The sequence below is a fragment of the Penicillium arizonense genome (assembly GCF_001773325.1).
Source record: "Penicillium arizonense strain CBS 141311 chromosome Unknown PENARI_contig007, whole genome shotgun sequence".
In the NCBI taxonomy this organism is placed as follows: domain Eukaryota; kingdom Fungi; phylum Ascomycota; class Eurotiomycetes; order Eurotiales; family Aspergillaceae; genus Penicillium; species Penicillium arizonense.
In genome coordinates, this window is record NW_019173284.1 from 1095626 (window position 1) to 1109578 (window position 13953).

Below are 13953 nucleotides of genomic sequence, written 5' to 3' on the forward strand. Positions count from 1 at the left end.
GACAATCTATACTGGAGATATCATATCCCAACCACGTGATCGTCTATATTAGGAAAGGGGAATCTGCGTGTTTGATTAGTCCAAATATATTTTATTCTGCTACATATAATTACTCACAAGCATTTCCACTTTCTCAGTCATGGAAGAGTACAGCCGAATATGCAGAGCGGGGTGAGGCGAAATGTCAGAAAACCCCGGGCCGACCGACACTCACATCGCTCATGTATAGTATAGTCTGAAAATCGTACTCTTTCAAAATTTTGCCTTTCTTTCGCCTTTTTTTTTGAATGGGTTTGGTTAATGAAATAAAAGCAAGGAAAGCAAAAGTAAGTTTTCAGCTCGCCTTATGTGTGGATATATATATTGTTGCCATGTGGTGATAAGCAATACATGTAGCAAATATCAATAAAAAAGAAAAAAAGAAAAGAAGTAAGGAAAACCAGAAAAAAAGCAAACAAGGGTGCCTTCGGGGAAACAAACACGGCGAATATATAGGCCTGCGACCCTAGCGGCCACAAAATCCGGGTATGCTCATTTTGTGGCGGAGGCTTGCAGCCACCCAGTGGTGGCCCTAGTGATCACGATGTGATGAGCTGAATGTGCTGACACGAGAACAAATGTACGCACCGAAGTAACAATAGGCCTAGGTAATTGGGGAGCCACAGTTGACCCTATCAAGACTTAGAATATTTATACTAAACGATATGTAGAATATGTAAATAAATACAAGCATCTAGATTGTGTCTACTGTATGCATCAGCACCTAAGTCACAAGAAAGAGATGGTTACCCAGCAGTATCACAAAGACCAGACCCAGCCCCGTGAACAGGTGCAGGACTAGTTGGAAATAAGACTGCCCAATCTCCCCATGCTATCTGATCCAGCATGCTCCAGTAGTTTGAGTTTTGTTGTGATCCCAGTGTACAATCCCTGCAGACACTAGTGCATTGAACACTTATGATTTTGTTTGCTTTTTTGAGATCTGTAGGTGCGATGGACTTCTGGCCTTCTATTTATCCTCCGTCAAAGCCACGCTGGCCTCGGGGGAACTTAAAATCCAATAAGCGATCGTGGCGGATCACCCCAGGAGCCTGCATTCTCGATGAATCGTGTCGCACGGTCATACCCACGTCGGAGCATGGCGTCTGCGAAATCCCGTCGCAAGGGGCTTTTACTATTTACTGTACATTAACGGGACACATGTGGGTGAATAATGGGCTCCACTGTGGATGTGGTATGCGCGCGGCTGATCTCTGTTTCTGGGGGCGTTGCCGTTTTACCGGTTTTACTTGTCACTTCCGCGAACTCCATTTTTTTTAAATTTTGATTTGCTTGATCGGCGAGAACTTCAGACATGGCAGGGATGGAGGGGGTACACATGGGATCCAATATGCAGTACTAGGGGACGAGACAGGAGTCAGGAGAGGGGTTTTTGGGGGTAGAGTGACAACTGACACACACGAGTGACAGGATTCGGCAGGTTATAGGACCAGCTGTGTCACCCAGGGTTGTGGGAACTGCTTTGTATACATATATAAGACCGAGGAACCCCTCTGTTTCACAAGGGGAACGGCAGAGACAACGGCGGCTCGGCTAGCAAACCCTGTCTGACATGGAAAATGAGGCGTACCCAAAGTGGAGCCGGAGCCGGCTTTATAAGGAGCCATATAGCCCAGGGGTGCTGTAGTGGGTAATTTCTACTCTGTACAGTACTGTACATACAGTGAAGTACTCCATATTTGGCATCCAGGTACCGAGTAGACGTGAGTACGTACAGACTTGATCTACTTTTTGCCAGTACCCCCAAGTCAAGGAAGAAAGAAGCTTAGTTCAAGCGTTCTCCACATGACGACACCACTATGGAGGTGCGTTAGAATTCTCAGTTCAAATTGCTCCTCCACTCGATCCACTTCAGGGCCGGAAAAATGTGCCCTGTGGCTGATCTGTGGCTAGAGATGTAGTGGCTGTCGAAAAAAATAGACTGCGGAGGGCACTAAGCCCCTTTGGGTAAGTAACGGGAAGCGCCATGACGGAAGGGGCAAAATGCACTAGGGGTCTCGCGGTATGCAAGTCAAGGAACCCTGCAGGGTGCTTTACACAAGGGGGATGTAGGCTACTTGGATTGTATCCGGAGAAATGGTGGGAAGCAAAAAGAAAAAGGGAAAAAAAAAAAGACAAGGGGGGACAACAGGGTCACTCAACAGCTGCATGCACGTTTCCGGGTTTGGTCAGTCTGTGCTGCAGTTGACGTAGATCGGGAAACGATAGGTGGCCCAATGCCGATATACGAGAAAACATGGATGGAGAAAGAATAAAGATAAAGAAGAGAAAGAGGATCTACCCAGCAAAAGGGGGCAAGGATCGAGCCCAATGCCGCAGCACGGGCCAGTCATGCCGGGTGAGTTTAGGCCCTGTGGACTAGGCTAAAATCGGAGTGGCACGGAGAACAGTCGCACTAACGCACTAACGCACTAACGTACCTTAGAGCGCAACCCACGGGGGGAGCCCACCCCGAAGACCCACTGGGGCACAGATTGTCATTGAACATGTTCCGTGTATGATAGACGACTAGTTGTTAGGAAAATAAATGCAGTATATAACTACTGTATTTTTAATTACAACCATGACATTTATTTTATATAGTTGAGGAACGCTGCAAATAAAATAAAATAAAAGAAATAACCGCCTCCAGATCTGACTCCACCGCACTAAGCCGTTCCTGGGGGTCAGCTGGTGTTAGCTAATCAGTTGTGACGGCCGGGAGCTGCGCAACCACTAGCGGCTCTTGGCGAAATTCACCTTTCCTGCCAGCCCCTCGACTCTTTCCTCTCTTCCCCCCCTTAGGCTTTCATCCTCCTTCAATTCCCCGTTCCCCACATCTTTCTTCATTCTTCTTTCATCTACAGCTTGCATTAAGCTTGTTGTAACCTTTCCCCTTTCCCGCCATTCGCGCCCACACTCTTTTACCGGGCTACCCATCTATTTTTCCGATCCGGCACCCTTCACTGCTGGAAAGTGTCGTGTGAGGAACATTGAATCATCATTGCGACGCTTTTTCTTTCCAAGGGGGATTGGACATTGCGCCTAAGCATCTAGTACGCGCAGTCCTCGTGCTTCTGGTGTCGACCGTGGATTGCATCATCGTGTCGCAAACCCTTCCGAGAGTTCGGTCGCGACACGTACGAACTGAACAAACAACACCTTGGCTCCATCATCAGGAACCATGTCTCACACTCAACCTTCGCCTACCGCGGGCGTTGCTCCACACCATGCGCATCTCGCAGCGCATGCCCAGGCCAATGGCCACATGACAGCAATTCCAGTTCAGGCCCAGAAGCCTGGTCCTCTCACCACCGCTCAGAAGATCGCCAGTCTCAATGAGCAGGTTTGGCTACAAATAGGTAGGTTCCCCCCCGTATTAACATAAGCAAAGCTGACAATGAATGTTTGTAGGTAGCTTGACCGAATTGATGGGTGATCTGGAGGGTGCGATGAACGCCTATGAACAGGCTCTGCGCCATAACCAGTGGTCCGTCCCTGCCATGAACGCCATATCGTGTATCCTCCGAACCAAGGAGCAGTTCCCTAAAGCGATCGAGTACCTGCAAAACATCTTGAAGCTGGACCCGAGCAGTGGAGAAACTTGGGGTAGTTTGGGCCACTGCCACCTTATGATGGACAATCTGCAAGAGGCATACACCTCCTACCAGCAAGCTCTTTACCACCTGCGGGATCCTAAGGTAAGCGGGTTCACTTATCCGCTGTGACTTAGTGATGTTAACTCTTTCTTAGGAACCCAAACTATGGTATGGAATCGGTATCTTGTACGATCGATATGGTTCTCTCGACCATGCCGAAGAGGCCTTCTCGCAGGTTATGCGCATGTCTCCCGAATTTGAGAAGGCGAATGAGATCTACTTCCGTCTCGGCATAATATACAAGCAACAGCAGAAGTTCAGGGAGAGTCTGGAGGTATGTAAAGGTCTACTGCATAGTTGGGATTGTGTCTAATTTCTATACAGTGCTTTAAGTACATTGTTGGCGACCCTCCGCGCCCCCTGACTGAGGAAGATATCTGGTTCCAGATTGGTCACGTTCACGAGCAACAGAAGGACGTAAGTTATTGTACTCACATCTTCATGCTTCATTGTACTGACTCAAGCTTCAGTTCGACTCAGCTCAAGCCGCTTATCAACGCGTTCTTGATCGCGATCCTAACCACGCCAAGGTTCTCCAGCAGCTTGGATGGCTCTACCACCAGCAGAGCAGCGCCTTCCAAAGCCAGGAGAAGGCCATCCAATTCCTGGAGAAGTCTGTCAATGCTGGTGAGCACATATCAAATCATCGTATATTTTTGATACTAATTGATCCTCTTGCTAGATAACAACGATGCTCAAAGTTGGTACCTTCTTGGTCGCTGCTACATGTCGATGCAGAAATACCCCAAGGCATACGAGGCCTACCAGCAGGCAGTCTATCGCGACGGTCGCAACCCTACCTTCTGGTGCTCGATCGGTGTCCTCTACTACCAGATCAACCAATACCGTGACGCCCTCGATGCCTACTCCCGTGCCATCCGTCTGAACCCCTACATCTCCGAGGTTTGGTACGATCTAGGCACATTGTACGAATCTTGCAACAATCAGATCGCCGATGCTCTTGACGCCTACGGACGCGCCGCGGATCTTGACCCGTCCAATGTCCACATCAAGGCTCGCTTGCAATTGCTCCAGAGCCAATTGTCGGGCTCGGCTCAGCAGAACAACGCTCCCGCTCCTCAGCCCCAGGACGTCCATCCCCAGGCTTACCAGGCACCTGGTGTTGGCCAGCCTCCCGCGCCTCAGTGGGGTGCCGCAGCTCCTCCCCCGGCCCCGATCGGTCCCCCGCCCCAGGCTCCTGCTCCTCCCCGACAGATTCCCGACTGGAACCGTGGAATCAACGAGCTGGGATCCCAGGCCCAAGCTCCCACCGCCAACGGCATCGACCCTCGTGATGCTCGGATCCCTGGCGCTCCCGCGCAGAGTCCTCGTCAGGAGCCTGGTCGCGCATTCCCCGATCCTCGCGGTGCACCCCGCTCGCCAAACATGGGCGATCCCAATGCCTACCCGGCGCAACACACTCTTCCTCAAATCGGAAATCCATCTGGCCCGGGCCATGAACGTGCCCCCAGTGGCGGAAATGCCTTTGGTGCTGGCCGCGGAGGTCTGCCTCCTGCCCCTGCTGGTCCTCCCGGGCCTCCTGGTCCCCCTGGTCCGAATGGTAATGCTGCTCCTCCACCTCCCTACCAGGGACGTCCATTCACTCCTCCGACTGAAATCCGTCCTATTCGCGATGCTTCCCCGGCATCGACCTACCCCGGCCGGCAGTACCACCCCGGACCTACCCTTCCTCCCTCCGCTCCGGGTCCTAACTCCACCGGCATCGCCTCTGGTGCCCCGGCTCCTGCCTCTGCAGCCACCGCAGCTGACGCTGCCGCTCGTGATCGCGAAGATCGTCCTACATCTGCGATGAAGCGCGGTCGCGAGTGGGAAGCGGACGGCCCTGTGAAGAAGCTCGCTAACGAGGAGAGCCGTGCCCGTCTGGATGACCAGAACACCCGCCGCGCCAGTCCGCCCGCTCGTATGCCTTCTCCTGGTGAGATGCAACGACGCAGCTCTTCCGAGGCCCGTCGCGAGGATGCCCGTCGCGCCAACGAGAACTATCACCCCTCGGAAGCTGCGCACCACCCTCCTACTCTGCCTTCAATTCAAGACATGCCACCCCACGCTTCTAGCGGCCCCAGTCTTCCCCCAATGACTGAGGGCTCCGCTCCCCCCGCGTCCAACGGACCGCCCTCCGTTCCTCCTTCCGCCAACACCCCAGTCAAGGAAGAGCCCTCTCGTCCCGAGGCCCCTCCCGCTCACGAGCCACCGGCGCGCAAGATGGACGTCGATGAGGACTACGACGACGACGTGGAGGAAGAGAAGAAGGCCACTGCATCCAAGGGCAGCCCAAATGGCAGCGCTGCTGGCAACCCGGCTAACGGCACTGCCCGCCCAGGCACACCCTCCAAGGTCGAGACCGCTTAAAAGTCTTTCTTATCCAGGCCACATACGATATTGTCCTACCCAAACCAATTCCCCCCTCGCTCTCTTTCTCCTCAATGTCCTTCTTATTTCTAGTGTGTGATGTACGGTATGAATGTGCGAGTTACGATGACTAGCTTCGAGCGCGTGCGCTGTGGTCTTGTCTGTTCGTTCTCTTCTCTTATGATTTCTTAGTCTCCTTTCTTTGTGATTACTTATGGTGTGTGAGGCATCTTGGCAAATCTTTTTTTTTCGATACTCTTGGATTCAGCAGATTTAAATGAACGTATCTTATATGTATTGATTCCGATAGAGCAAGAAAAAGTAAGCCGGCCAAATTTGAAAGTCATGCTGTAGTCGCAATTGCCGTGTAAGATAACTTTGGTCCACTATGTACAAGCAGTTCACACCGTTTGCCTTGGCACTCAACAGAGACCCATCAAATCCAGGGGAAAATGTGGGAGTGGCACGTGATCCAGGGCTGGAGTCGCTGCTTAGATAATTTCAAGTGATTGTGGGGTGCCTCAGGTGGTAACACTAAGCCCAGATAGGCCATACTCACGCCAAGAGTCTCGCTTAGGTTAGCCCACACACCAAGCGTGCAAAATCAACTTCGACACTTTCAGATCGTCACTCCCACCACCTCGACGACTAACGACACCAGGGTCAAGATGTGAGTCTATCCCTCCTAATATCGACTGTGAATGCAATTCTGACCTGCTTTCGTCTTTCAGGAGTCACCGCAAGTTCGAAGCGCCCCGGCACGGTTCGTAATCAACCTTTTCCTCGATGTCGAAATCTCGAAAATTCGGCCTCAATTCTGTGTGCGATAACTAACACTCTATTCAGGCTCCCTTGCCTACCTCCCGCGCAAGCGCGCTGCCCGTCACCGTGGTAAGGTGAAGAGGTCAGTCATTTCTGGAGTTGGAGAGATTTTGTGTGGATTTGTGTGCTGAGACTTTTGCGACAGCTTCCCCAAGGATGACCCCAAGAAGCCCGTCCACCTTACTGCCTCCATGGGCTACAAGGCCGGTATGACCACCGTTGTCCGTGACCTTGACCGTCCCGGTGCCAAGATGCACAAGAAGGAGATCGTCGAGGCCGTCACCGTCATCGAGACCCCTCCTGTAGGTTTTTCCCGTGAAAAAAAAAAATTTTGAACGACAAACTAACCAGCTACTCCTTTTTAGCTCGTTGCCGTTGGTGTCGTTGGCTACATCGAGACTCCCCGTGGTCTCCGCTCGCTCACCACCGTCTGGGCTGAGCACCTGAGCGACGAGGTCAAGCGTCGCTTCTACAAGAACTGGTACAAGTCCAAGAAGAAGGCCTTCACCAAGTACGCCAAGTCCCACGCCGAGTCCTCCGGTGCCTCCATCACTCGCGAGCTTGAGCGCATCCAGAAGTACTGCACTGTCGTCCGTGTCCTCGCCCACACCCAGATCCGCCAGACCCCCATCAAGCAGAAGAAGGCCCACCTCATGGAGATCCAGGTTAACGGTGGTTCCGTTTCCGACAAGGTTGACTTCGCCCGCAACCTCTTCGAGAAGACCATCGACATCGACTCCATCTTCGAGAAGGACGAGATGATTGATGTCATCGCCGTCACCAAGGGTCACGGTTTCACCGGTGTCACCTCCCGTTGGGGTACCACCAAGCTGCCCCGTAAGACCCACAAGGGTCTGCGTAAGGTCGCCTGTATTGGTGCCTGGCACCCTAACCACGTCCAGTGGACTGTCGCCCGTGCTGGTCAGAGTGGTTACCACCACCGTACCTCTTGCAACCACAAGGTCTTCCGCATTGGCAAGGGCTCCGACGAGGGCAACGCCTCCACCGAGTTCGACATCTCCAAGAAGCAGATCACCCCGTATGTTTTCCTTGCATTGTTTTTTCCGTTGATTGATTTGACTAACTGTTTTTCAGCATGGGTGGCTTTGTTCACTACGGTGAGGTCAAGAACGACTTCGTCATGGTCAAGGGCTCCGTTCCCGGTGTTAAGAAGCGTGTCATGACTCTGCGCAAGACCCTCTACCCCCAGACCAGCCGCAGGGCTACCGAGAAGGTCGACCTCAAGTGGATCGATACCTCCTCCAAGTTCGGTCACGGTGCTTTCCAGACCTTCGAGGAGAAGAAGGCCTTCATGGGTACCCTCAAGAAGGACCTTATCGAGACTGTTTAAGATGTTCCAGGCTATGGTTGGTGATAGTTCAACGTTTCCTATTCAATAAAAAAGCGAATACCTTCACAATTTATTGGTGTAGACCTATTCTCGTAGATGGATCAAAGTCCATATTAAGATATGTCAGGATAACAGTGCAGAATATTGAAATTTATATTTGTATATTTTGAAAATTCCGTCAAATTGTTATCTTACATCGTGCTATGTTGGTGAATATATCTTCACAGTGCGGGAGGACAACGTTATATATTTCTGGTTCAAGTATGTTGTAAGCAACCGAAAATACATATAATTGTCCATTACCCGGTTAATCTCTACATACATTTGACGCCAAACCCCAATCTATCTCTGTTCTCCCTGTTCACAATCAAATCCAAGCCTGACAGGTGAAACGCCATGCGATCCAAGATCCATTGCGTCATCCCACACGTTTCCCCAACTCGCGCAAATAATCGCCCTCTCCAAATCGCAACTCAAAGTCGTCTCCTCCATCCTTCTTCTCGACTCAGAGCCCAACTGTACCAAACAAACCACCTCCCTTCAAACCCAAGACTACGACTTCTTCCCTCCCGATCTACCTCCTTCTCAACCTTCTCAACCATGTCCTCCGACGACGCCTATATGGCGTTCCTGAACAAGGCCAATGCAGACTCCAGCGAGGGCCAAGCCCAAACCACGCAAGAATCCTCCGACATTCTGCGCACCAAGACAGTCGACAGCTCCCTCTCCATCCCCAAACCCCTCAAGAATATCGACGCCTACTACGTCTCCGACACAGATGAGCCCTTTGACCCCGTGGTGCTGAAGTGGGATGCCGCAAAGGATGATACCTGGCCGAGTATTGGTACGTTTACATCACTTCCCCACATGGCCATACCCAGCTACCTACACGTAAACCCTCATGCTCACGCTCATGTTCACTCGCAAATGCGCCATCTACCCCAAATCCATAACCACAAACAAGCTAACTAACCTCTCACCGCTCCTCTTCTAGCCGAACTCGCCAGCCTAATATCCGAATCAAATGACCTCTCCCGCTCTATCGAATCTCTCCCGCTCACCTCCTTCGACCCCAAAGATCAATACCCCGAGGTGCTCGGCGCTGTGCGCGCCGCTGCTGCGGAGAATAACCCTGATGCCACGCAGGAAGCTGTGGAGTTGAAGGTTTACCGTATTGAGATTACGACTACTCGCATTGAGTACTGGATTCTGGCTCTTCACGCGCCTGAGAAGAAGATTGTCGGATTGCGGGCTAAGGCTGTTGAGTCGTAGATTATGGAGTACTGCAGCAGCACTGCGACGCGATGAGGGGATGAATACGAATTCAGATGGCAATCGAAATGGAATGGGTGTCTGTGATTTGATCCTTGATGTGGAAATGAAATGCTTTAGCATGTTTTGCCTTTCATACCCTGTTCCTGCTAGGCAGTTATCCCTACGAGAATACAATGAGGATATGTGGTTTTTATCACGTATGCAGGCAGTGTTCTGTGTAAGAAGCTGTGGATATTACTTGCTACAGAGTACTTGACACTTGCTGGAACGGAATGGAGGGGACTTGCCCTTGACAGCTTGTCCGGGATGCATTCTTAAGCCTTGGACGTTGGGGTTTGAGATTTCTCGGGACGCGTGTACGGGAATGGCCGAAGATCTTTATTTTTGCTGGCTGTGGGTGAATTAGAGGTGAATTTCACCGATATTGGCTAGTTGAGGGTATCTGTCGGTGGTTATATCTGTTGAGGTAGGGTGGTAAGTTAGCGTAACCCTCGGCGGATGGCTTACCCGCGTGTTCGCTCTTGGCTTTGACAACACTCTTAAGTATACACTCAACTTCAGGCTTTACTGCCCTTTCCTTACTATTTTTGTACTTGATGCTTTACAAGTGACAATGCTGATCCTTGGATTCCGGCCAGCATTCATGGTCGACCATTCCTTGCCCTGGGCAACGGGAATGTCGCGCCCTCAACACCCTGGCCCTACCTAGGGCGGTTGAAGACTAGATGATATCTGGCACCAAAAGCACGACCAATACATCTGCATGGATGATTCAGACAAAATTAAGACAGTATAACAGTTCAGCAGGCTATCCAGCTGAACACAGAACAAACTATACATGATCTACAGTCCCAAACACCGAGAGGCATAGACATACCACAGGTTACCCCCCTTGGACCTCTGTCATTCCAGTCTCTTCGTGCATCCAAACAAGAACCTCGGAGCATCTAGGCACTTCTTTTCTTCCGTGGCTCTGGCATCTTTCCTCCGCTGGTCTCTGTTTGTCTCTTCATCACGTCGCCCAGGGACATTGGATGCCATCCGATTTGTCCTGTCCGTTCTTTCGGCGAACCTCGCACTTCTCAACTGTGCAGTCTACATCTCAGGTCTTCAGTCCTTACCGGGTTCAGATATACAAGAGCGTCGTCGACAGACAAACCGGAAGGAAAATAACAAACAACACGTCTCGACCTCACCACTTAATCACGGAACCCACCAACGACTGATGCAATAGACCTGCTCGTGCGGTGGAGACTGACGGAAGAAGAGAGTATTATCTCGGTGCAGAGAATCAGGACCATATAAAAGATCACCCAAGCAGGGATTTGGAGTTTGGAACAGGTCATCCGATGTCAGACCACGGCTCTGATATTTCAGAGGAAAGAGCTATGCCTCACATCCGACTCAACTCGGGCCGACAGGACCCCTTCATTGATACGGATGAGGGCTACGCGCCTCTGACATCGCGAACATTTCCGCGTCCTCTGACGCCACAGGGCCCCGAACCTCCCGTGATAGGCGCTCAAGGAGCCTCTCCGTATGGAGTATCAAATGCACCCGAGTCATCGGAGTTCCTGTTGCCCCCGAAGCTGCGTCCGACGCAGGGAGTCACGAGTGAGTCTGACCGGCCGCGGTCTCCGGATCGCTGGTCTGCGGCTCGGTCGAGTGTTAGCTCGCTCAGTCGCGAGAGTACGTTCCCTCTGGATCCATTCCAGGATTCCAGGGCACCTTCCAGGTCTGAGAGTGATGAGCATGATGTCAATACGCAGACTGTCTCCGAGAAATTCAATATCATGCCTACTGATGGGCTTTTGTTGTTCCCTGAGGATGTTGAGAAGGATGATTACATGCATAACCCCGATCCTATGGATCAGGATCGGGACTGTGATATGTGCAATCGTCGGGGTATCTTGAATATGGGTGGATTGGCTGTGTTGACGTTAGGTATCTTGGTGCTGTTCATTGGATATCCTGTCATGTAAGTTTTGTGCAAGCGTTGGTTGCTCTCACGCTGACCTGTGAATACAGAACTTGGCTAGAAGGCATTATGAAACCGAAAAGTGTATGCCATGCCGGTGACACACTCTGCCTTGACGTTGGGGAGAGGGAACTGTTGGGCAATATCCGACAGGGTTTGATCGATCCGGACACACCAAAAGAGGCACTCACCAAAAAGAACATCAATGGCAAGGAGATGAAGCTAGTGGTGAGTGGTCGTACAATTCTGCACAAAAGGAACTGACTGACATCGATGTAGTTCTCCGACGAATTCAATATGCCTGGCCGAACCTTCTTCGAAGATGACGACCCCTTCTTCCAAGCAGTTGACCTGTGGTACGGAGTAACCGCTGACAAGGAATGGTACGACCCAGACGCCGTGACAACAGCGGAGGGAACACTGCAGCTCCGATTCGACCACTTTGAGAACCACGACCTCCAATACAGATCCGGCATGGTTCAGAGCTGGAACAAGCTCTGCTTCAAGGGAGGCCGTCTGGAAGCTAGCATGTCCCTCCCCGGTGATGGCCATATCCAGGGTTTCTGGCCTGGTTTCTGGGCAATGGGTAACTTGGCGCGTCCTGGTTACGCCGCTACCACTGATGGTCTATGGCCATACAGCTATCATGATGGCTGCGATGCCGGCATTACTCCCAACCAGAGCTCGCCTGATGGTCTGAATTGGTTGCCTGGCATGCGTTTGCCTGGATGTGCTTGCCCTGGATCTGATCATCCTTCTCCTGGCCGCGCTCGTAGTGCTCCTGAAATTGATGTTATCGAAGGCAGTACTGCACCACTGTATGGTGACAGTGGTCCTTTCGTTGGTAGTGCCTCGCAGAGTTTGCAGACTGCACCATTTGATCTGTGGTATCTCCCAGACTATGGTAAGTAGATAACCCCCCATCTCACGTACCAAATCGCTCACATCAAATTTACAGACTTCGCCGCCGTTTACGACCCACGCGTAACTGAAATCAACTCCTACCGCGGTGGCGTCTACCAACAAGCCATGTCCGGCCTAACAAACCTGAACACGCGCTGGTACAACGGCACCGAATACCAGACCTATTCCTTCGAATATACACCTGGTGCAGAAGGAAACGTGACATGGTTTGTCGGCACCGAGAAGACGTGGACACTCGACGGCCGCGCCATCGGACCAAATGGTAACGTCGGCCAACGCATGATCCCACTGGAACCCATGGCGCTAGTCATGAACATGGGTATGGCAGACAACTTCGCACCACAAAACAAGTCCATTCGCGAGTATATGCCTGCCTTCCTGCGCTTTGACTATGTCCGTATTTATCAGGACCCCGATGACGAGAGTGTTACCTGTGACCCCCCTGGATGGGAGACGACGCAATATATTAAGGACCATCCCAATGCGTACGCCAACCAGAACTTTACAACTTGGTAAGTTTCTCTCCCTGTGGGATTTGTGTCTTCAGAGTATTTACTAATGCTTTTTCTCTTCTCTTGCAGGGAAGCTGCTGGTTACCACTGGCCCAAGAACTCCTTTATGCACGACTGTGCGGCTACATAGACTACTCTCTCTACTCTCTTTTCCTTTTCTTCTTGCTTCATTCTAATCTGTCAGTCGTTTTAGCGGCATTGTGTTTTGGCGTTGTCGGGGGTCTGTCTGGGCATTCGTTACATTACATTTACTTCTTGGATCTATCGATGAATCCAATCATTCAGCCCTTTTCACTACTGTAGCATCTCCACGTAGATACAGCTTACATAGACCATTAGGGGACCTGAAACCTAGTTAGCACGTAGTAAAACCACTAGCCTAAAACATTCCAAAACCGTCGACAAAGTGGCACGGAGTGGTTAAGAAGTAGAAAGACGGAGCCCTATATTGCACTAACCCAATTAGGGGGGTTCAACCCACCTACACTGCCAACAACTGCCACTATTCACCGCTTCCCACATCCAGACAAATGGTCAACGCCGCCAAGAGCTAAGAGTAGCCTCGTCGCCATCCTGACCGCCCTGCCCATCACCTCGTTTGTGAATTCTTCTCGATAAACGAGGATTAGAGAGGTTATATAACAAAATCCTGCTACTCCCCAAACCTGTGAGACGAACCATAGTCACTGCCTCTGCCAATATCGCTTTCGCATGAACTAACTGGTGCTATAGATCATCTGGGGGCCATAATCCAATCTGATGTCCATTGAATCCACTGGAATCACCTTCCCAAGACTTCAATTTGGCATAGAGATCCCTGCGTAGTCTTGGAAATACATGCTCTCTTCAGTCAGCCATAGTCACTGCCATTGTCAAGCGTGACTCGCGTCTACTCAGTGTCGAGTTGACCTCAGCACCTCAGCATCTATCGTGCCTCAAGCTACCTCACAGAGGAAGCGCTGAGTGCCCTTTTTCTTCTAATTCTTACTGGAATTCTGATTCTTCTTCATTGAATCTCTCTCA

The 13953-nt window shown here is 51.2% G+C and overlaps 4 protein-coding genes across 4 annotated transcripts; all 4 read left to right on the plus strand.

Moving 5' to 3' along the window:
- Positions 1-3223: 3223 nt before the first annotated feature.
- On the plus strand, positions 3224-6068 carry cyc8 (putative transcriptional corepressor Cyc8; the record flags this gene model as incomplete). The annotated part of the gene is made up of 6 exons (XM_022631141.1): positions 3224-3401; positions 3454-3740; positions 3793-3972; positions 4023-4115; positions 4169-4325; positions 4381-6068. 6 exons carry the CDS (start codon positions 3224-3226, stop codon positions 6066-6068), a joined length of 2583 nt encoding a protein of 860 aa, XP_022489109.1.
- Positions 6069-6456: 388 nt separating this feature from the next.
- Positions 6457-8241, plus strand: rpL3 (60S ribosomal protein uL3; the record flags this gene model as incomplete). The annotated part of the gene is made up of 7 exons (XM_022631227.1): positions 6457-6476; positions 6730-6738; positions 6800-6831; positions 6915-6972; positions 7036-7192; positions 7256-7929; positions 7986-8241. The coding sequence occupies 7 exons, from the start codon at positions 6457-6459 to the stop codon at positions 8239-8241; spliced, it is 1206 nt and encodes a 401-aa protein (XP_022489447.1).
- A 600-nt stretch (positions 8242-8841) lies between these two features.
- Positions 8842-9513, plus strand: PENARI_c007G00927 (uncharacterized protein; the record flags this gene model as incomplete). Its single annotated transcript, XM_022630721.1, has 2 exons — positions 8842-9085; positions 9236-9513. The coding sequence occupies 2 exons, from the start codon at positions 8842-8844 to the stop codon at positions 9511-9513; spliced, it is 522 nt and encodes a 173-aa protein (XP_022489189.1).
- A 1391-nt stretch (positions 9514-10904) lies between these two features.
- PENARI_c007G06746 (SKN1/KRE6 family beta-glucan synthesis-associated protein) lies at positions 10905-13548 on the plus strand (the record flags this gene model as incomplete). Its single annotated transcript, XM_022631001.1, has 6 exons — positions 10905-11494; positions 11545-11722; positions 11774-12398; positions 12453-12930; positions 13000-13046; positions 13397-13548. The coding sequence occupies 6 exons, from the start codon at positions 10905-10907 to the stop codon at positions 13546-13548; spliced, it is 2070 nt and encodes a 689-aa protein (XP_022489196.1).
- Positions 13549-13953: the final 405 nt, after the last annotated feature.